At 41.3% G+C, this 21,110-nt stretch overlaps 1 protein-coding gene across 1 annotated transcript in view; it reads right to left on the bottom strand.

The window, feature by feature from the left end:
• Positions 1-355: 355 nt before the first annotated feature.
• RAVER2 (ribonucleoprotein, PTB binding 2) overlaps positions 356-21,110 on the bottom strand; it is a 40,137-nt gene continuing 19,382 nt past the window's right edge. Inside the window, exons 4-14 of the mRNA XM_059822225.1 lie at positions 17,208-17,399; positions 16,190-16,316; positions 15,123-15,208; positions 11,591-11,695; positions 11,294-11,405; positions 9,968-10,224; positions 7,839-7,950; positions 7,316-7,461; positions 5,396-5,485; positions 4,637-4,765; positions 356-1,311 (exon numbers count right to left, since the gene is read on the bottom strand). Coding sequence (XP_059678208.1) covers positions 1,165-1,311; positions 4,637-4,765; positions 5,396-5,485; positions 7,316-7,461; positions 7,839-7,950; positions 9,968-10,224; positions 11,294-11,405; positions 11,591-11,695; positions 15,123-15,208; positions 16,190-16,316; positions 17,208-17,399 — 1,503 coding nt within the window. The 3' untranslated portion in view covers positions 356-1,164. The remainder of the gene's footprint in view (positions 1,312-4,636; positions 4,766-5,395; positions 5,486-7,315; positions 7,462-7,838; positions 7,951-9,967; positions 10,225-11,293; positions 11,406-11,590; positions 11,696-15,122; positions 15,209-16,189; positions 16,317-17,207; positions 17,400-21,110) is intronic.

Here is a 21,110-nt window from a genome sequence, read left to right as displayed (position 1 = left end):
TGTGAGCCCGTACCATACACCTATGACAGCAAGTGAGTAAATACCTGTTCCTCCTAGCGAGAACTACTTCATGCAAAAGGTAATATGTAAGAAAGAGTGAAAACGGGAGCCAGGATGCTCTGCTCTAGCAGGCTTCGGAGTGCAGCACATTTCAAACGTTAAGATGCTTGGAAAAAAGAACACAGCGAAGAGCAGGAAGGCAGGATTAAAGATGTCATCTGAGGAGCATGTTGGTATTGCTTCTGCTCTAGCTCTGAATCACCCAGATTCAGAAGAAGTCAGAAAAAGTACAATGGGCAGTTGATTTCTTCCACCTTCAGTTATCTTTAACAACGGCCCACCACCTGAAAGTGTTGCTGGCAGCCCTACCTTCCTGACACGCGTGCCTGTCGGAAGGAGGACAGTGCTTTGCCACAAACACCGTTTTACACAGCTGCATTCACAAACCATAAATTACTTATTCCAAGGAAAAGCTGTGGATTCTTGGCCTAAAAGCAGACAGAGGTTACTTCATTGTCCAAGCATCACCTAGCCCAATCGAATTTAATATTGCAAGGCAGCACACAGTATAGCATCTCACTTTTAACAAATATTTATTGAAAACATCACAGAGGCTCTGGTAATACATTTGGTATATCTCCATTCCAGGATTAAGAGAAATATTAAAAATATAAAGGCTGTAAATGCAGAACTCTTAATCCTGGAAAAAGTAAGATGGAAAAAACCCCACATTCTGAGTTAAAAAAATAAGAAAAAAAATCACTATCAAGACTTCATCTTTTAGCTTCCTCAGTCTGAGGACTAGAGAAAGGCTCAGCGTTCCCTCCTCAGTATTTTTATTGCTTTCGGCTGGCAAATTACCAAAACTCACCGAGTTACTTTTTGCTTTGTCAGCTTCAGCCCACTGTTAGTTTCAGTGGCAGACGACAAAGGAAACATGATGCCACCCTTTCAGAAGGCAAGTCAGACTACTGAGAAATGGCTAACCTCACAGCAATACGTACCGTTTCCTTGGCAGATTTGCCCGTTACAGAGGGTTGTTCCTCTTGGGATACTCAAAACCCCCACAGAAAGAATTATTTGTCTGAAGTTAAGGCAGCAATAAATAGCAGAGGTACGAAAAGCCTGCCTTTACACCCTAAGGCAGGAGTGATTATTTAGGTCTCAATAAACACGCTTTTTTTTTAGAGAGGATTCTGCGTAACGTACTGCGGAGCCCTGAGTCTGCTGGCCAAGGTACTCCATTGGGCCAGGTTCTGGGGAGGAAATGAGGTACGAAGAGCCTCGCTTCTCACTTCTCGTTGGAGCCACCTAAGGACAAGAAGAAAACAAGTGACACATGATCCAGTGCAAACAGTGTCAATAAATAAAGCTTGGGAATTACCAAGCCAGTAACCGACTCCAAAGGCCCAACTCCTTCAGCTCTAAGGTCCAGTTATACACAGCTCATGAGTCAGTGTTTGTGCCCTTTCCCTAAAAAAAACCTGATCATAAATGCACTGGTGCCCCACCGTACATGCGTTTTTTGTGCAGGCAAAGGGCTGGCTGGGCCAGGGGCCCCACTCCACAGTGCCCATTTAAATGGCAGTGGCGTAATGGCTGTGCAGTGTCATAGCAGCTCCAGACATCTTCATCCTTCAAAGTAAGGCACCAGTGGGCCACCTTTTGTGCCACTTTCTTTTCCCTTGGAGAACTGAATGGGTTAAACTGTCCTGGCACAGCTATCGGTGCGAGTCAGATGTTGAAGGACTTGGTTTCCAGCCATGCCAAAGCGGGTTTCTGTTGCGGATTACAGGTAACCATCTGCCACTTGCAGGCATGAGTTTACATGTGGTACTGAAGCAAAGGACACAGCAGTAACCATTCTTTTCATCAAAACTTCAATTTAACTAACGTGCCTCACACTGATACACAGAAAGGCCTGAGGGTCCCAGAGTAGGGTTTCTGGTGAGGGCACAGGTGACCTAAGCCTGCTCCAGCGCCAAGGGCTCTGTGGGGTACATGAGGCACAGGTTCAATTCTTCTTTGGGATCCATCACAGCAGGTCATTGCAATATCCATGGCTCTACAGCACTAGAAGCTGTCCGTACACATCAGAGCCCACCGCCCTAATCAATGAGTCTTGATCACTTCTGTTCTTCCCCCACTGTGTCATTAATTTCATTACCAAACGGTGTAAACAGACGCCTTGTTCTGAAAGACTGAAGCATCTGCCCTGTAATAACCACCAGAACCTGATCTCACCACATCCTGCTCAACCACACTGCGTGTCCTGGGTTAAGTCCAGCTCCTAGATCAGAAGATTTGGGGGTTTGGTTCATGTTGGAGTGAGTATTTTAGAAACCTTAACACGTTTCATAAACCGGAACACTAATTCCTTAACTCAAAAGAACAGCTGTTCTGGCCACGCGTCCCTGAGCCGAACACTTCCTAGCAGTTCTCAGAAGCACCCCTTGCTAATTCGCAACTCAAATTACCCTCTGCTAAGTCCAATTTCACTTTAGCGTGCACTTGTCATTATCATAAAGAGGAACTTGCTTGAGGAAAGACTTCTGGTTTTCCCCCTGTCCTCTCTCCTGCACTTCTAACAGCTGTGGGGATGTCACACGCGTACGGTAAGCCTCCACTGCGTCCTGGCTTGCGTGGCAGAGTGCAGCAGCACCACTGCGTGCTTCATACAAACCTTCAACCGTGCTCCTTCTGAACCCCTGATATGCAGCCCACAGAAGCAGGAGAAAAACAGGTTACAGGGTTAAAGCGAGCAAACACACGTAAGCACACAAGCTCTTAACCGATACAGAACCTCTTGGGCACCAGTCTGTGTGCCCTCTTCACTGAGATTTATCTTTCGATTGCAGGAATGAGAAAAGTACCTCGCTGCAGAGGCAAACCATACTTCTGCTTAGTCTATGCCAAGGGACCAACGGCTCTCTTCCTGCCTTTTATGGTATCTATCTGGCATTAAGACAAACTTTCGAGCAAGCTGTTCAACATCACCTCCACTTACAAGCTTTCCTCTTTAGACTGGAGACAAACTGAAAGGTATGAGTTAGCTCAAACCCCAGACTATCTTCTTCTCCTGCTGCAATTTCACTCATTTCCAGTCATATCAGAGCTGTTGGGAACCTCAAAGTGCTATCTTTTGCTGATTGAGCTAGAAGTTTCACAGCCCACGGCAACGTGTTCAGGCCTTGGCCATCTTTATCCCAAGACATGTCAAAGCCAGCTCCAGCCAGGCCCTGTCTCCTATCCAGGAGTCATGAATTGCTACAGTTGTGTGTTCCTTCTGTATCTCCTCCAAAAAACAGGAATCTCATGCCAAGTCTGAGATGCGAGTTCCTGAATGCCAGAACGTCATGTGCTGAATGCTACTGCTAAACTCTGTGCAGCGAAGGGATTTAATGCCATGATGGAGGAGAGCCGTGCAGAAGGCTGGGCCCCTAAGCTCTCCCAGATGTGCCTGCTGACTTCAGCTGTGGCTCCTCTCAGCAGGCCTGGGCACCGTGCAAAGGGCCACGAGCTGTGCTGGAGGCTGGAGAGCCAGCTCGGCGTCCCTCCAGCAGCGCTCAGAGAGATTATCATCGCTCTCATGGCTGCATGGCTGGGGCTGGACTCACAAAGGCAGCAGCTCTTTACGCTGATGGGCATACTTCCCTGCAGCTGCTCTGAAAGAGATGACAATCTGGCTTTTAAGGTCTCTCCCATCAGTAAAAACAGGAGAAATGGGATTTACCTACGGCATGAGAGTATGAATTCCTCAGGACTTCTAAGGCACTTGGGAAATGAGAAGACCTATGCTCAGCCTGAGCAAAGCTTTTATCTCCACTGTCTCAGCCTGTGTTAAACCGGCCTCCTGTTAGTCCAGACTCCAGCCTCCTTTAAGCTGGTCCTCACTGCTTCCACAGCATTTCCCCATCCCTCCCGCATCTTTCATTGATGAAAACTATCTACTGGGTGGGTGCAACAGACAAAGGAAGCTTTGCTTAATGAGTCTGGCTGATCTAGGCTGCATCTGACATCTGTTATGTATTTCAAATGAAAGCCATTTTAAACTGGGTTCTCCTCCCAGGAGACAGTTAACAGTATTACAAAGTGGAGGCTGTAGGTAACCTGGACGCTGCCGTGACTTGCTAACTCCACTTCAGAGTTTTTATCCCAGTGGCACTCACTGCAAAACATGTGCAAGTGAGGCAAAAAACCCCACCTAAAACTAGTGTGAACTTCCTCCTCCTCCTTTGTTCACTTCCTACTTACTTGCCTACTTCAAGGCAAATAAATTTTGCACATTCACCCTCGCAGATACCATCTTTCCAACAAGTTTGTTCACAATCATCCAGCCTTTCTTTGCCTGTGGGATTTGGTGGTTTGTGGGCAGTGAAGAGCACTGATCTCCAGGGTGCTGGAGGGCTCTGAGGGGGTCTGGCACTGGCATGCCCTGCCCAACCACTGCTTTTATTTATCACATCCACCAGGAACTGCATGTCATCCTGAGCGACTCAGGATCCGGAGGAGCCCGGATGCAGTGGTAAAGCTCTGCCTTGGCTTGCTGTGGGTCCAAAGTCCACTCGGTGGCAGCATAAGACAAATAGAAGCTGGGGCTGCATCTGCAACCACTCTGCTCCGTCTCTCCTCTCACCTTATTTAATGGGGTTTGTGGAGGAAGCTGCAAGCTGCCTGGCTGGTATGATCCCTGGGCTCCACTGTAAAGTGTAGGCATGACCTGCAAGCAGGTACTGTAGTCTGGGTAAGATCCACCTGTAGATTCCTAAATGCAGAAGGGGATCCATGATCAACCAGAATTTGAAAGAAAATAGGTTTAATAATTCATTTTTACTTCATATAGTAATGAGCACTCAGCAGATATGAAAAATATCTGAGTCACACTCAATTGCTAAAAGGAGTGTATAATTCACAGCAGCTCAGGCATGCAGCAATTTCTTGAGCAAAATGTAGGATTTGGGGGACAGTTTACTTTGCACAGTTCCTTAAAAAAAAAGCGTGCTTCTCTGGTCACAGAAACCTCAGTCTACGTAACAGCCTGGGCAAGAAACAATCCTTCAGCAGACTCACATAATGTTATGGTGTGCTGTTTCTTGGTAGGAGTATTTTAATACACTCCTGAACTTTACAGGTAACTTCAGACTGTGGAATTTTAGAGAGAGATGCCAGATACAATCAAAAGCGTGAGTATGAATCCTGGAGAGTAACCGTGCAGGGATGCCCTGCAGAAGGTGACCATGCAGTGCCATTCGTCCCACGCTCTCCAGCCCCTTATTTCTGCGGTACCGACGGCAGCAGCCACTATCAAAGCAGGTGTCCAGAGTCCAAAAGCACCCTTACAGCTGATGGGAGAAACAGCCAATGGAGACAGGAAGAAAATAAAATTGTTTCTCACCTCAGAGGCTTCATTTTCAAATTCATCGACTCTTGCCTGGGTAGAGTTATATGCCTGAGCATAATGCTGATACCACTGCTGAACAGCCTCCTATAAAGGAGGAAAAAACCTCTTCCCATTAGCTGTCTACTAAGATCACTTTAAATGAAAACAATTCTTACAGCCTCGTAGGACATGAGAATGAATAAAAGGCAAAGGTCTCCAAGAAGCATCAAAACATGTTTAACACCACTGATAAAGCTCAAACCAAACATTTAAAACTATGTTAGTTGCTTAAAAGATACACAAGGCACCACTGCCTTGGCAGCAGACGCAAGTACAATGTAATTTCTGTTACATGAAAGGAACAGGCAGTACAAAAATAGCTGAATGATGACATGTGGCATCTCTGCATCTAAGTGACATCATTTGAGTCCTTCATGTTACTGAAGATAATACTAATAACACCAATACTACTGATTTTTTTGGACAGTATTTTAAGGATTTGGGGTTAGGAACTACCTCCAGGAGACATCAAAATGAATTTAAAGCCAATAATCAGGTTCAAACAAAATATTCAAGACTACGTTAGTGCTTACATGAAACACACAGCACAATGGCCCACAGGACATCTCTCCCTCATCTCTAACCCAGCACTGCCACCAGAGCTGATCTGACTAGGAGATGGGTCTGGCCGCTGGCAAAGCTCCCTGCTGCAGCAAACACCATGCAGCAACCCCATCCCTTCCAGCTTTCCTGGCCAGGCTGAGACCCTCCTAATACAAAAGAACCCCTGTGCCCACCCATGCGCCTGCTCTCTGTCCTCCAGACCCAACCGACTCCCACAGCAGTCCTGACCTACTCCAGGAGTTTTGGAGCCACACAGATTTCCTTGCCAGCAGCCTAGGAGAAGAGGAGACAGCTTATTCCTGTCTCCCTGCTGCAGGATGAGAGATCAGGCGATTCTGGGGAGGAGGAGGTGATGGGGACAGGGCAGGAGAGAGAGAGTCCTATGGCAGAGCCAGGGTAGGTGTCTCAGCGCAGACCCAAGATTTTTATACAGATTACCTGACAGCACTACGATCCAGTTCTTGTATTTGATTTGTACACAATTGTATTTCTACACAGACTAGTGATGGCTAATGAAAATATGGAAATATTATTTAACAGCATGTCCCAATGTCTGTGAAACGCAGTACTTGCTCTCAGTGCTACAACAAAACACTCTCCAGACGAAGGGCAGCCCTCCACCTTAATGGCCATGCTCTGATCACCAAATGGGGCAAATGGTGAAGAAATCCCGTGCAGTCAAGCCAGCTGGCAGAGACTGCAAAAATTCCCCAAGCTGTATGGAAACTTCTGGTAGACAGAACACACTCTTCTCTGGGATCTAGCCAATGTTCAAGAAAACTTTAAAACTTCTCGGGAAGGGAAAGAGAAAAACTTCATGGTTTTGAAGACAGACAAAAGCCATACCAGAAGTTGTAAGAAGTAATTTTTTAGGTGACTGCACTGAATTCAGGTTCTCAAGAAGCAATCTTTCAACGGTTACAATACTGCAGCAGGGAATGTATTGAGGCTGTTTCTGACTGCCATTAGGTGTACTTTGTGCTAAATCTATTCTGTACCACTGAAAGAGATAAACTAAACTGTCAGTGAAGAGGACCTACAAGAATCAACCTGAAGAAAACAGGTGGGTGCTTTGGTTGCAGGAAAGCCTAAGAACCGCTGAAGAGTGGTACATCATGTTGGGCAATGCTGTTCAACTGCATGCAGGGCTATCAGACCACACGTGTACCGAGAAGTCCATTTAGACTACCCAGAGAAAAACAACGAGCAACTCAGGTAGGGATCTCTGAGCAGATCTCTGCCAAAAATCCTGCTACCAGAGCTCTGAGTGACAAATCAGGCTTCAGAAGAAAGCGCTGCAAAGCAACATACCTGTGTGTATTCCCCATGCTGTTGAGAGTAATTAAAATAATTTTCCATTGCGTGTTGTGATGTAGTTCCCTGAGACACAGCAGCATCCACGATGTTGTTCGAAAGTCCAGTCTGCTGCGGTGTACTAGAGGCTTTGCTGGCAATTGCTGTTCGTAACACAAAGAATACACTGTTTGCATAAACCGCACAAATCAGGTTGCACTCTTGTTTAGCAATATTCTGGGATTAAAACAGAAATTGCTACTTCAGATTAGGTTGTGCTCAAAATTAACCAGTGCTACTAATAATTGAAAGGCTTTCTAGAAGTTTGTCTGCATCAGTAAGCCCATTAACTCTGAAAATTTACCCTTCCCAAATAAAATATTAACTATGAGGAAACATTACATTGCAATTTTAAGACAGACTACAAGATTTCCTTAAAGATAAATGTTGTGCTCACTGGAATTACCTGCCAAACAGAATAATGATTTGCCACACTCTGGTCAAGGAAACTTGCAACTAAAACCACTAAACGTTTGCTTACCTGGAAGACATATACCAGGCAACACACTTGCCAAATTCAAGTAGGGGTTGGTACTAAGACGTATTTCTTTTGGTGGTTCTCCTAGCAGTGAAGTCTGTTTTTTCAAGGGAGTCTGCAAAACAATTGGACAGGTCAGTCTGCGTTATATTCATACAATATTTGTCAGAAATAAGGTAGGTATCCCAGCAGGATTTTGAAAAAAGCTTAGCCCTGTGAAATGTAACAGGAAAACTTCTAAAATAAATACGGGGGACAACTATCTGGACACATTGCCTGTACTTTTTTCTTGCCAAACAATTTTGTAGGAATGTTTCTCTTTAGACTGTAAGTTACTAAAGGATATTAAAAACCAACCAAACAAAAGAAAACCTTTTACATTCAAGAAAAGGAATAATAATCACCATAACAACTCCAGATGCAGGGAGTTAGCATTAAGTAAACAGCCAAGACAAAATCAAGTCTTTTCACCCAGAGTCACAAGCAAATAAAGGACAAATGAACCCTGGACTGGAGAGATGACACTGTCCGCAATCTGCCGTTAAAACACATCTTACTGATCACTCTATTTATAAGTCTGTACTTAAAAAGGGGAAAATGTTTATGAATGGAAATGAAGCGTCAGGACTGACTCACTCCTCCAAACCACCAGAAGTGTTTCCCATGAGGGACTAGGAAGGGTACGCTACCAGCTTTATTTCCCTTTAGCTTATGTTAGAACAAATGCCAGAAATAAAGATGAAGTAGCTATAGCAAGTTACATAACTTGTCTGAAATACACAGCTCAAAGGCATTTATACAGTATTCCACTCTACATCTATTCCGTTCATTTTCTCAAAGCCCATTAAGGAAAAAAAATCTGTTATTTTAACGGATTAATACTATTTTCAGGAAAATAGTATTAACCAACAACTTTTCAAAAACAGTGATACCAGTTTTTAAACACAAAAAGCTTCAACAGAGTGCTGAAATTCTTCATCTGGATGCAAAAGCAGGCATTTAAGACAGTATGACTGTTCAGTATCAGCACACAGTCTGTGGCTGTCTTGTCAAGGAAGTGATTTTTGCAAACTGGGCCTTCTGTCTACTGATGCCAAAAAGGAAACAATTAAAACATCTACCAGGATTTCAAAAACGAACTTTTCCTGATAAACAATATTCATAGAAATAAATTAATTATCTAGACTTCTAATGGTTTAATCACATTTGCTTTTAAAGAAATGAAATGCTGAAATAAAACACTGATTTTATGTATGTATACACATACATCCTATGTATTTTACCCATGTGTATCTCTACGTAGGTAAAATTCCACTTCATTACAGTAAAAAATGATTTAAAAAATGAAAAGTGTACTTCCTGAAGCAGGACCAGATCTGTCAAAGCTGTCTAACAAAAGCAGACACCAATACTGTATATAATCTAATCACTTCACATGCTTCAGAAAATATGTAAGGAGAACACAGATCTGATCTGAATTAAGAACATGTTTCCCCATAAATGTCAAAGTATTTATGTATATTATAAAAAAGTAAATTCTGTTAATGACAGGAAAAATCTTCTGAAAAAACTAGACCATTCTGTTCAAGTCAAATCCCATCCCATCATCCTCCCACCCCCCGCCTTCAAGGGAATAAATATTAAAACCGATACAGACTACGAATATGCCAGCTATGGCTAAGAGGGTATGGATTAAAAGTGGAAAATTTACATGCACATATATACACACACACCACCTGGAAACCCAAAGGCCCTACATACCACCAGAATTGCTCCTGATTAAACATGAAATTCAACCACAAGTTCAATTTTCAGTCTTTAAAAGGGACACTGCCCTTGAGATAATTTCATCATCAAATACTATGAGGCATACACATGGAAAAAAACCCCTCCAGCATTGTAAAAAGATTCCTTTGTTAATTCATTTGGACCACCAAAGAGCATTATTGTTCTCTCCCTATTATTCATAACTGAAATGACCTTAAAATGTCTCATGAATGATCCTGTGATCTAGCAAACTTTATAGAGAAGAACTACAATAAGCAGTTGCAGTTAACTCTTAAGTATGTTAAAATAAAAAAGAAAATCCACACACAAGAAAAAAGAAAATATTTGTATTCAATGTTCCTTACCCCCAAACTTGTATCAGTACTTTTTAGCTGATTTTGTTGTTTGGCATGTCCAGCCCGCAAAGCTCCCGCAGAAAGATTTGTTAAGGTCTGATGATAAGGCTGTGATCCCGAGACAACCGCTTCGGTAGTCGATTGTTTATCTGGAGCGTTATTTTGCCCTGGTATAGCTTGTCCAACAATGTGCTGATTCGGAAAGAATGGCAGCATGCCCATCCCTGCTGCTGCTGTTGCTGTTTGAATTGGAGTCAGATTAGATGCTGCAGTCAACCATAAATGGAGAAACTTTTCTGTTAGACAAGATTTATCAGTACATTTTGTTTGTGGTTTTTACTAAGTGATGAGAAAAACATTTAGAGATCTATTTTACGGCTGTCCCAGAACACTGGATTCTGATGATAGTTTTTATTCTTTTACCATCCCAGGAGCAAACAATTCTATTTAAAGCTAATACAATAGAAGAAAACTCTGACTTTTCTAAACATTCACTATGATAGTAAGTTACTTAGTGTTTCCTGTCTCTTTCAAGAAAACTGTGAACAACATCCTAGAGGATCCTGTATTCGAACAGAGGGGAAAAACCGCACCTCAACTGGCATTAGTAAAATTCTTTCTACAAACAAAAGAGGTAGAAAGTACGCTCCAAAATGAAAACCTAGACATTCAGAATAGGTTTCTTCCCCACCACCCCACCGTGAGCTTTTCCTTGCTCCTGGTTACTACCATTACTCAGACCACGTCTAGAACTGCAGAATACGTGGCTCTCGGTGGAGGAAACAAAAAAGATGCACTAAGCGGTATCACAACTGATCTTTCCTCATAAAAATTGAGGGCATCACTGGCGCAGAAATTTGCATTCAAAATTGCAAAAAACCTGTTTGCAGTCCCTCTTCAGCTACTCAGGTTTATCTGCTTTGAAACCACAAACCCCAAAACTTTGGTAATAAAAACGTATTACAAGTGTACTAAAAATGGCAGTAACTGAACAAGCAGAATATTTAACAACCAGCAAATATTCAACCAATGCCACAGTGTACTGTTTCTTCCCTGACAAACAGATGAGAGAAGCCAGGCAACAAGGCAAGATACTTGAAGTTTGTTTCCTGCTTAAACCAGCAGGTTACAGTTGGGCGTATAGATATATAACTTGTTACCTTGCTTAACTATATAGCTGTATAACGTGCATTACTGTCCAGCTCTCTGCCTACCTTACTGTGCAGTGATAAGGTTCAAACATATTACTGCTTTTGCTAAAGTGGGAGAAAGTAAGGTGCATGATTTCAAGCTGAGCATTTCTACTGATTTGGTATAAAATAAAATGTCATTTACACTTAAGAGCTTCTCCACGGGTTCCCATGCCCGAACTCACTGATGGCATTACCCCTATTCCCAGTACTGTCTGAAGCAGCATTGTTGGAGGTTCTCCCAGCAAACCCGGTTTCTATAAGAAAGAATAGAAAACTCCGTAAATGATTAAAATAATCTGTCTGTAGGTATTTCTTGTAACTTTCACATTCAGTTCATCTTTTTAGATACACTAAACTGTTAAATTATACTAGATGAAGAAAATTATTTATCAGTTATAAGAATGTCCAAAACCAGTCAAAGTTAAAGTGATGACCTTACACTATTAGCCTGAATATTCTCAATCTTCATCAGCTGCTGCTGCGGCAATGGTAGGTGAGCAGGGCTCTGCAGCAGTAAGTTAGATGTACTCCCCAGAATTGAACTCTGTGAAATTAATAATAGAAGTGTTAGTTGACAGTCGTGGAACACAGTACATTCGTGAAACGTTTTCAGATGATATTACTTAAAGAAATGAAGATTAGTTTCTGAGTTAATACAGCAAAGGAAAGCAACTATTTCCTCCACAGAACTAAAGTTTTGCTTCATTCATAGAAAGTTATTTCAAGTTCTTTTAACTTGTCTTCCTCCTAGCCCTTTTTTTCACCTCACAAAGCCACAAGCATGCTTTCTGATGGCTTTTAAAGGATCAAGAGCACACTCCAAATCCAGTCCAGACTCCATTGCAGCCCCTGTGTCGAAGCCAACAGGGAAAGCTAAATGTGTTTGAAGTCTCTGCAGCCAGACTAGATAGGGGAGTTACCTACAGTGCCAATAAGAAAGATGAGACACAAGGATTTCAGCGGATTATGAGCTGTATGAATAAGGACTTCATTGTTTGTTAACATTTGCATTGTGCCTTGCATTGCAATTCTAATACCTAATCTCTGCCAAAGATCTATACACTTTACAGGACTGGGTTGTAACTGGCAGGGACTCTCATCCCTTGCTTTACAGTTGCCAAACAGTATCTTTATTTTCAAAGAGGAATATCTGGATATGTTTTTCCCCCCTTTTTAGCAGCAACTATCTACATGAAATTCTCTTCTAGAACCATTAAAAAGCTGACAATCTGTAGGGACTGTGATTTGCAAAGCCTATAAAATATTAATATTTTTCATTTGAAAGCTCTGGATCAGTTTGCCACCAGAATTGAGCCACTTAACAACTTTGGGGCACCACATTCAGGCTCTGCTACTGGTATATTCAGCAGTATGTGCTCTGGCTAGCACAGCACAGTGGTTTCAAAGAAACCTTACGTCCCCTCTGGATCACAAAACCACGTTATGATTCATGCTAGCTGAACGCAGGCTTGAAACTGTCTTTCTGGTAGCAGCTCCTAAGCATGATTTGCCAGGCAAAATACAGGTTGCCCTACAAATCTTTTCGTACAGCGGTGCAAGAATAGATATATGGGACACTGACTGTGTCAAATCACGGTAAGTATAGCCTTCCTCATTTTTCTGGAATCTCCTACATAGGAAAGATCACCAAAACCAGGTAATGAAGATGGAACCCAAAAAGAAGGCAGCTCTCCCGATGCACGGCTTGGCAGATTTCACAGCCTCCTGCAAAACACCTCACAAATATCTTCAAGCCTAGGTTGTATCTGCGTGCGGTAGGGTCAAATTCCCTAGGGAAAACCCTCTATGTCTATAATATGGTCTTCTGGACTCAGAAATGTGCAATATAAAACAAAAAAGAGCCATATCTAGATTAGTTATGCATCTGCTAATTTAATTGTCTCAGTGATTTCCAGTAGAAATTATCCAGGCTGTTTATTGTCACCAATACCAGCGGTTGTTCCTTCTAAACTTGGTTAAGTCAACAAAGAAAATGTGTTAGTTCAATTGCAAAACTTTCAGAAATACAAAGGTGGAAAATCAGGTTGGTTAGAATCCTCAAAAGAAAGTCTCTGGGTTAATAAAGATTTAATAAACTGCTGGATGACTCAGGAAAACACATCACTGAGAAAGTTTAAAATGCATTATTTTCGCACATGATAACTATAACTAAGAGAAATTAAAAGAAAGAAGCTGAAAGTCATGCTATCTCCAGAGTTGAAAGATCACTGGATGAATAACCCATTTGTTCAAATTCCCCTCTGTTGAATCTTTTATTATCAATTATTTTATAATGTTGCGGCATGATCATCCTAAAAATACTGTTTCTTCTCATCATTTTACTTCACAAAAACCTTGAATACAAAATAGCAAAACCAAGATACACAGGAAGCTGAATCCATGTATGACTGGGGAGGTGGGGAGAGAGTCAAGCTGTCTGTTCCTCTATCTTGTGACAATTTCAAGACAATAAAAATAGTGACCTGGTTCTCTGGCTTTAGAGAATACTCTGAAATAAGTCATTGAATAATAGAAAAATATGCCTAATAGAAGGAATTGGGATAATCAAATCACTGTCAGCAAAATTCAGGCTATTAGACCAGGTTTGGAGCTAATTAAATGACAGGAAGCTCCCTGGAAGAGAATCAGACTTGTAAGTCTCTCTAAAGAGAAAACACTAAGTTGTTTGACTGTAGCACTCTTAAGCCAAAAAACATTTGGTCATCATCAATCACACTGTAAACTGTGTAAAACATGCCTGTCTCCAGCTGTGATTAGAAAACATTCACATTGCCTTCCAAGGAAGCATAGACTCTCCAAGACTGAAGAAAGAGCAGCAGTATCTAAATATACCAATTGAAAATGTCATTTAAATAAAAGAAGTACAAGCAAAGAATGATGTATTTTTTCATTGTACAGGACAAAAGCAACTCATTTGATGGGACAAAATTAAGTAGTATTTATTCAAAATGAATATATTCACCTACCAGTTTTTAGCAGAAAAAAAAAGAAAAGCTAAATATACTTAACATAAGGAGTATCTCTGCATTTTAATTTGGTCTTTTTTAAGGTCTATAAGTCTGTGTTTGCCAAAAGAACAGCAGCAATAACAACCAGTACTTAAGGGGATTTTATTTTTTAAATGGAAATTTCTGAAACATCAGAAAGAGTAAGTCAAAGCAATTGACTGCAGTCCCTCATAGGTACTTACGAAAATCCCCCCCATGAATATTAAAGGCAAATTTTGGCTCCTGGCAGAGCTGGAGAAATCTCTGACAGAACCTCAATACAAGGTGGAGGCCAGGCAGGCTGTTGGCCAAGTGCACTGCTGCAGGAAGGAGTTCTAGCTGTGGGTGCTACTCTAGCATAGTTTCATCTCCAATTTCTACAGCAAACTCATCCCAAATATCCTTTATATTATCTTTCAGAAATTCTGGTGTCCATCTGGAATTACAGGTACTCTGAGAACACTTTAAACAGCTTATAACCTTGGTGGTTTTTTGACTAAGAAGTAACATCTGCAAATCACTATTTTTTTTTATGGCATATATAGCACATTTTGGTCCCTGCAAGCTTTAAAATGAAGATAACGATGCTAAGCTTGTTGGCTTGAATAAGATAAAACAATCAAGTCTCTACAGGAAGTTAGTATGAGCAGCTCCAAGAGAAATGGATGTGCCATGCTCCTCGAGCTCTAATTTAAAGAGGATTTTTTTGCCAGTAATGGCAAATTGCCTCTACATCAGCAGGTGTTAGCAAATCAAATGCTCAGTTAAGATAAAGTAACTCGCTTGTGGATAGTAAGCACAGTCTGCTCTTACATCCCCACAGGCATCTCATAATAGACTGCTTTTCTTAAAGATTGCTTTAACGAGAACACTTTAGTTGCAATTTCTGAAAACTTTGAGAATATTTTTCATGCTAACATCTCCACAAATATCTATTTTGACAGAAGTTATTTTGTCACATACCTGATGAACTTTATTCAACTGCAAAAAAGGTGGGCCAACTGCTGAATTTATAAGGTGAGGTAAACCTGCAGATGCTCCAAGAACTGCTTTAGAAACACAAGAAAAAGTTGCACTGTTTTATAAGTTAGGCAAGTAAAAATCTTTATAAGAGTTATTCTGTATTTTTTAGATTTGGTTTCCATGAAACTTTCCAGTGTACTAAAGGTGACGACAATGAAACCTTTCAATACACCCAGCTTTGATCTGCAATTAACAGCATATGAGAGATCAAATGTACTCTCAAGGCGCTCCTCTAAAGCTGAGAGTTGCACTCAAAGATGCAGAAATGCCTGCAGTTGATTGCAAGACCACCAGCGTTATCTGAAGTGCTTTGAAACGTCAGCATTAGCTGAAGTGTTTCTCCACTAAAGTGTTCACTTCACATACAATTTCTGTGTATCTTCTGTCAGGAGTTTATGTCACAAGCTCTTAGCTGTCCCCCACTTGACTCTTCAAATTAGCTATTCTCATTCCTGTTCCTAATACTTTCACCATGTGAAATGTGGTAAGATTGGTTTTTATATGTTTATTCACATCCATCCTAATGAGAAGACAGAGAAATGTTTTTGGCTAATGCCGTTATGAAATGCTGTGTACAACTATGGTACCATCCAAATGAATAACAATTTACATTGGAATCAATAGGGGAAAGACTCAGGCTGCAAAATTCAGATCTAGAATCAAACTTAAACTTGCCATTTTAATGTTGTCTGCAAAAGACTTTTCATTTTAAACCCATTTCTAATATAAACGTTCAGAGACCACAGAGTTAATGTGAGGACATTTTTAGGTAACACTAAATTTTACCCAGTAAATTTTTTTAGGTAACACTAAATTTTACCCACAATAGTGTAGCAATCCACCTCTTGCTTTCGCTTTCATAAAATGTGAAAGTGTCTACACAGATACACTGAAACAGTGTCTCCACAGATTTTAAAAAGAGTATTCCTGCTTCTCTCCTTTGCTGAAAGCCTTATATCACGGAGAACTGGGTTTCTTTTTTTTAACTCGGTTTTAAAACAACTTACCAGGTTTAACAGCGTGTCCACGCAACTGGGGCTGCAGTAGCATTTGCAACATTGCTGGATTGTTAAAACTTTTCATAATCTGCACTGGGTTTGGCTCTGGAAGCAAGCCTTTCCTATTGTTCCTCATCTCCAATTAAGAGAGATACAAAAATGTTATAATCAGGAGAAAACAAAGAATACATTTAAATCCCTCAAACTTGTGTGATGACAAGGTACATACTTCATTTTACACCAAAAATAATCCCAACATGTCCTTCCCTGTTTCCCACTCCTTTCCATGCTCCTTCGCCCTCAAATGAAATGCCCAACAAACTATTCCCGCAAAACTTCAAGCGTATTATTCTTCACGAGACACATTTCTTTTTTCCCCTTGCACCAAGACAGTGTTATCAACAAAGGAGAATAAGAAAGGCACTGTTAACGTGAACACCACATACTATCTTATAATAGCACCACTCATCTCTTCTATAAAGATGTGGGCTAAAGCTAGCCGAAGTAATGAGACTGTTCTGCTTCTACTCTTAGGACAGCTTCATGTAACACTTTTCACATCCAATTTTCTAGGAAATAATTTGATAAGACATGTGGGTGTAAAAAGCTTTCTTCTATATCAAGCATGAAATTAAACTATTTCTCCTACCTTGAAATTTATCTTAAAATTGACAGATTCTTGCCTCTCTGTTTTAAACCAAGTTTTAGCTTGTCAAATGACTCCACTTACAGTTACTTTTGTTTTGAACTGGAACAATTTCTCATACAGAAGATTAAATTTACTAAAATCCCAGAGCTATGCAAGTATAACTTCGTGATACCTTCTGGCCGTATTTTAACCTTCCTCCTTGCAGAACATGGCCATGCTTTTCCTAGGAAGGAGACTGAATTGGGCTGACTAGATAAAAAAAGAGGCTAACGCTTCCAAGAGGTTGGCTCGTTTTCCTAATGCAAAGCAGCTGAATCCCTCTGACCCAACCCAAAGTGTTTCAAACTCATTCCAAAAACAGATTTGCCAATATCTTACCATCCTTTGTGCCGCTATAAGTGCTGCTAATGTGCTTCTGCCCGGCGCTCCCGGAGCACAGTATGACACCTGGACTCTCTTTCCTTTGATAGTCATGCCATCGGTGACTTCTTGTACTTTCTCAGCCTGCTCTGCAGTTTCATACTCAATCACCGCAAAGTCACCAATATAACTGTCTTCATCCTGAGCAAACTGAAGCAACATTTCACAATACACTGAACAAAATGGAGAATTTCAGGAACTGCCTTGCAATAGTTTCACCTCTCCCTCACAAAATACTTCGCAAACAGTTGACACCCTATGTTAATGCCTACCCAAATCAGTATGTTTCTTTCTCAAACGTGCTAGATATAAGTTGAATATCGTATCTTCATATGATATTTGGCATGCATGCTCTATCTACTTCTATTTGAATCACCACCTTCACTTCAATCCAATCTCATGGAGAACCTGAGCTATGAAATGTATTTAACACTTATTTTCAGAATAAAGAAGGAATGAGAAGGAAATTGTAAATACAGCTGTATGCTACAATAATTTTTATTTTTAGTTTGCAGGATAAGAATTATAAATTCATTATTGTTTGGTTTTTAAGCCTACGTTAATAAAAATGTCATTCATCAGCCTACATGATAGTTGTTGAAAAATGTAACAATGCAAATTCCACTGATATATACTGCCTTTTAGGAGAATATGAAGTCTGTGGTTGTATTTAATGCCAAGAGAAGATGCCAAACTGATCAATCAAGCAGACTGGAAAGAGGCTTACATGTCAAACAATGCTCTGTCCTTTGTTTGCAGAGTTTTATAGCAGAATGAGCACATTTAAATCAAACAAAAAAAGGGGATGAGAAGGGAGGGAATAAAGCTTAGGCAAAAATCTCCAGTCCCGAAATGAATGATACTGGCTCTGATGTGGTAGAGAGGAAATCTCCTCTAGTTTTCACTGGATAAAAACAACCTATTCCCAACTATCAGATCCCATAAACTTACACTAACAATTGAAATATAAATCTCAAAGATTTTGAAGAAAAAGAGGGTGGTCAGATCTTTAAAGCCACTGTTAAAGACTGGCCTCTGGGAAGAGCTCTGGAGCGCACACATATTTTGATATATAAATACACACATAGATACGTATATGCTATGTATATATACGTGTGTATATATACGTGTGTGTATGTGTCTATGTGGAGACGCATTATATTTTGGTTTGACATCAGTTTAGCTGCACTGGTAAAGACCTGAAGTACTTGTGAGAAGAACGGTTTGCAGCTATGGAACCTACTGTAGTTTCATGCAGAGTTAAAAACTCCCTTAATACGTGAAAGTGCAGCCATCAGTATTCTTGCAAACAGATCAGGAATTTTTAAACTTCCTAAGTAAACTGAAGAAAAGTCCCCTGTCCCTATCTAGATAACAGTGGAAACTTCCTAGTGACAATTTAAAGTTGACATTAGGAAAGGAAGGAGGTTTTCTGGTCCATTTTATTGAAGTAAAGGACAAAACATGTTCCTGTAAGTCCTAGGAAATGCCATTTTTCTAAGACCCATGTAGGGGTCAGCTCTTCCTGAAAGAACATGTCTATTGTTAATAGAGGGGAAATAAAATTGATTTCAAAAAATGGTAACTTTGGAATAAAATGAAATAAACCAGAGTTTATTTCATGAGTTCAGCTAAGAATTTTACGTAAAAGATCATATTTACATGATGAAATACTGCATCAGAGTTACCAGCAGAACTAAGCCATGAAAGCAGCACAAGACAGGTACGTTAAAGAAGTCATACCAGGAGATGGGCAAAATGGTCAAAGTGACCCTACTGGTGGGACAATCTGACTGCCGGCATGGTGTGAAGGCTGGATTGGCCAAGACTAGGAAACGGAGGGAAGAGAGAGACCGTAGTCATGAAGACATAAAATAACAAGAGTGTGAATGAACATTTAAATTGTTTTTCTAAAACTTATTTATTCTTCCAGGAGAAGCTTTCCAGACAAAGGCACTACTCCTAGTTGTTCTCTACTGAAATTTCCTCCCCACCCAGGTTTCTGCTCCCCTGTCCTCTCCTAGTTTTCATCTTCTGCCTCTACCCATCATGTCACAACCCCTCCTTGCTTTTTCCACACTTTCTTGGGCCTTCCTCCTTCTCCTTTCTTTGTACTTAATTTTTACGTCATCTTACTCATAAACCCGTAACTAATTAGCACTATTGTGATGAGAATTCATCCACTGCTTTCCCTTTTTCATCTATCAAATTTGAACTACTTGTTTACCTACCTCCACCCTCCTATTTTCCCTCTCCAGAGGGCTGCTTCCCCCGTTAGCCCATGGGGTTCGCCTCCCTCACTCACCCATGATGCCTGCAAACCAGCCCCTCTGCTGCCTCTCCCCACCACACCTCAAGGCAGAGCCCCCCCCTTACCAGCCAGGACCTGTTGGATGCCCCGTGGAAACGTGAGGCATGACTGAGAATAAATCACATGTTTATTCTCTGAGAATCACTGAGAATAAATCTTAAGTGATCAAAAATAGTGGACCAGAAACAGTGTGGCCAGCAGGAGTAGGGAATTGATCGTGCCCCTGTACTCGGCGCTGGTGAGGCTGCACCTCAAATCCTGTGTTAGGTTTTGGGCCCCTCACTCCAAGAAGGACATTGAGGTGCTGGAGCGTGTCCAGAGAAGGGCAACGGAGCTGGTGAGGGGTCTGGAGCACAAGTCTGATGAGGAGCGGCTGAGGGAGCTGGGGTTGTTCAATCTGGAGAAGAGGAGGCTGAGGGGAGACCTCATCACTCTCTGCAACTCCCTGAAAGGGGGTTGTGGGGAGGTGGGTCTTGGTCTCTTCTCCCAAGTGACAAGTGATAGGACAGGAAGAGATGGCCTCAAGTTGCGCCAGGGGAGGTTCAGGCTGGATATTAGGAGAAATTTCTTTCCTGAGGGAGCGGTGAAGCATTGGAAGAGGCTGCCCAGGGAGGTGGTGGAGTCCCCATCCCTGGAGGTGTTCAAGGAAGGTGTGGACGTGGCACTGCGGGACATGGTTTAGTGGGCATGGTGGGGTTGGGGTGGTGGTTGGAATTGATGATCTGACAGGTCTTCGCCAACCTTAATGATTCTGTGATTCTGTGTGTGAAAAGTAAACCTGTTTTTCTTGTACTATCATACTTCCATGATCTACCTATTAGTCTATTACACAGTGTGTTTATACAAGTAATAGGTAATATGAGAACGTGCCAAGAATGTTTTCTTGGATATATTTTTGACTGCATGCCTTTTTCCTAATTCAAAAGCATACTGCTTACTGCTTAATTCCTGTATTTTATAGAGACGTGTATTTAGTGCCATTTACTGACAGAATGCATGCACAAACAGACCCTCCTCACCTACACCAGGTATGACCCGTGTATCATTATGATAAAGGGAAAAGTCAATTTTTAAGTGCACAGTAGAATACTGCTAGTGAAAACCATCTTTATCTGAAGAAGGCTGTTATTCTTTGAACTTCAGAATTTTAAAAGAATGTTGAGAAATGGTTGGGGGAGCTGATAACAGCCTCCAGATTATCTGACAGCTGCAACAAAAGCCCTGAAGTAAAAGACTTTAAAAGATCAATCTGCTTAGCTAATTAAACAAAGATTAGCAAGTGACTTGATTACAGCATTTAATACCTTCTTACAGAAGAAAATAGTGGGGAGCAAAGGCTCCTCAATCTACTCATCAGTGAGGCGACGCTGAAGCCAGATACATTCAACTAAGAAAACAGACACAAGTGCAAAATAACAAGGGATGGGCAGTTTCTGGAAAGAGTTACTTCCAATTTAGGCATCTCCTGGTGTATTTGGATCAAGCAAGTGTTAAAGATGTGCTTTAGCCAACTACAAATTCCTGGGGCTCAAAAAGAGCACTAAGGAAAA

This window comes from Gavia stellata, chromosome 10 (assembly GCF_030936135.1).
Source record: "Gavia stellata isolate bGavSte3 chromosome 10, bGavSte3.hap2, whole genome shotgun sequence".
Lineage (NCBI taxonomy): Eukaryota > Metazoa > Chordata > Aves > Gaviiformes > Gaviidae > Gavia > Gavia stellata.
This window is presented reverse-complemented; position numbering and strand designations above follow the sequence as displayed.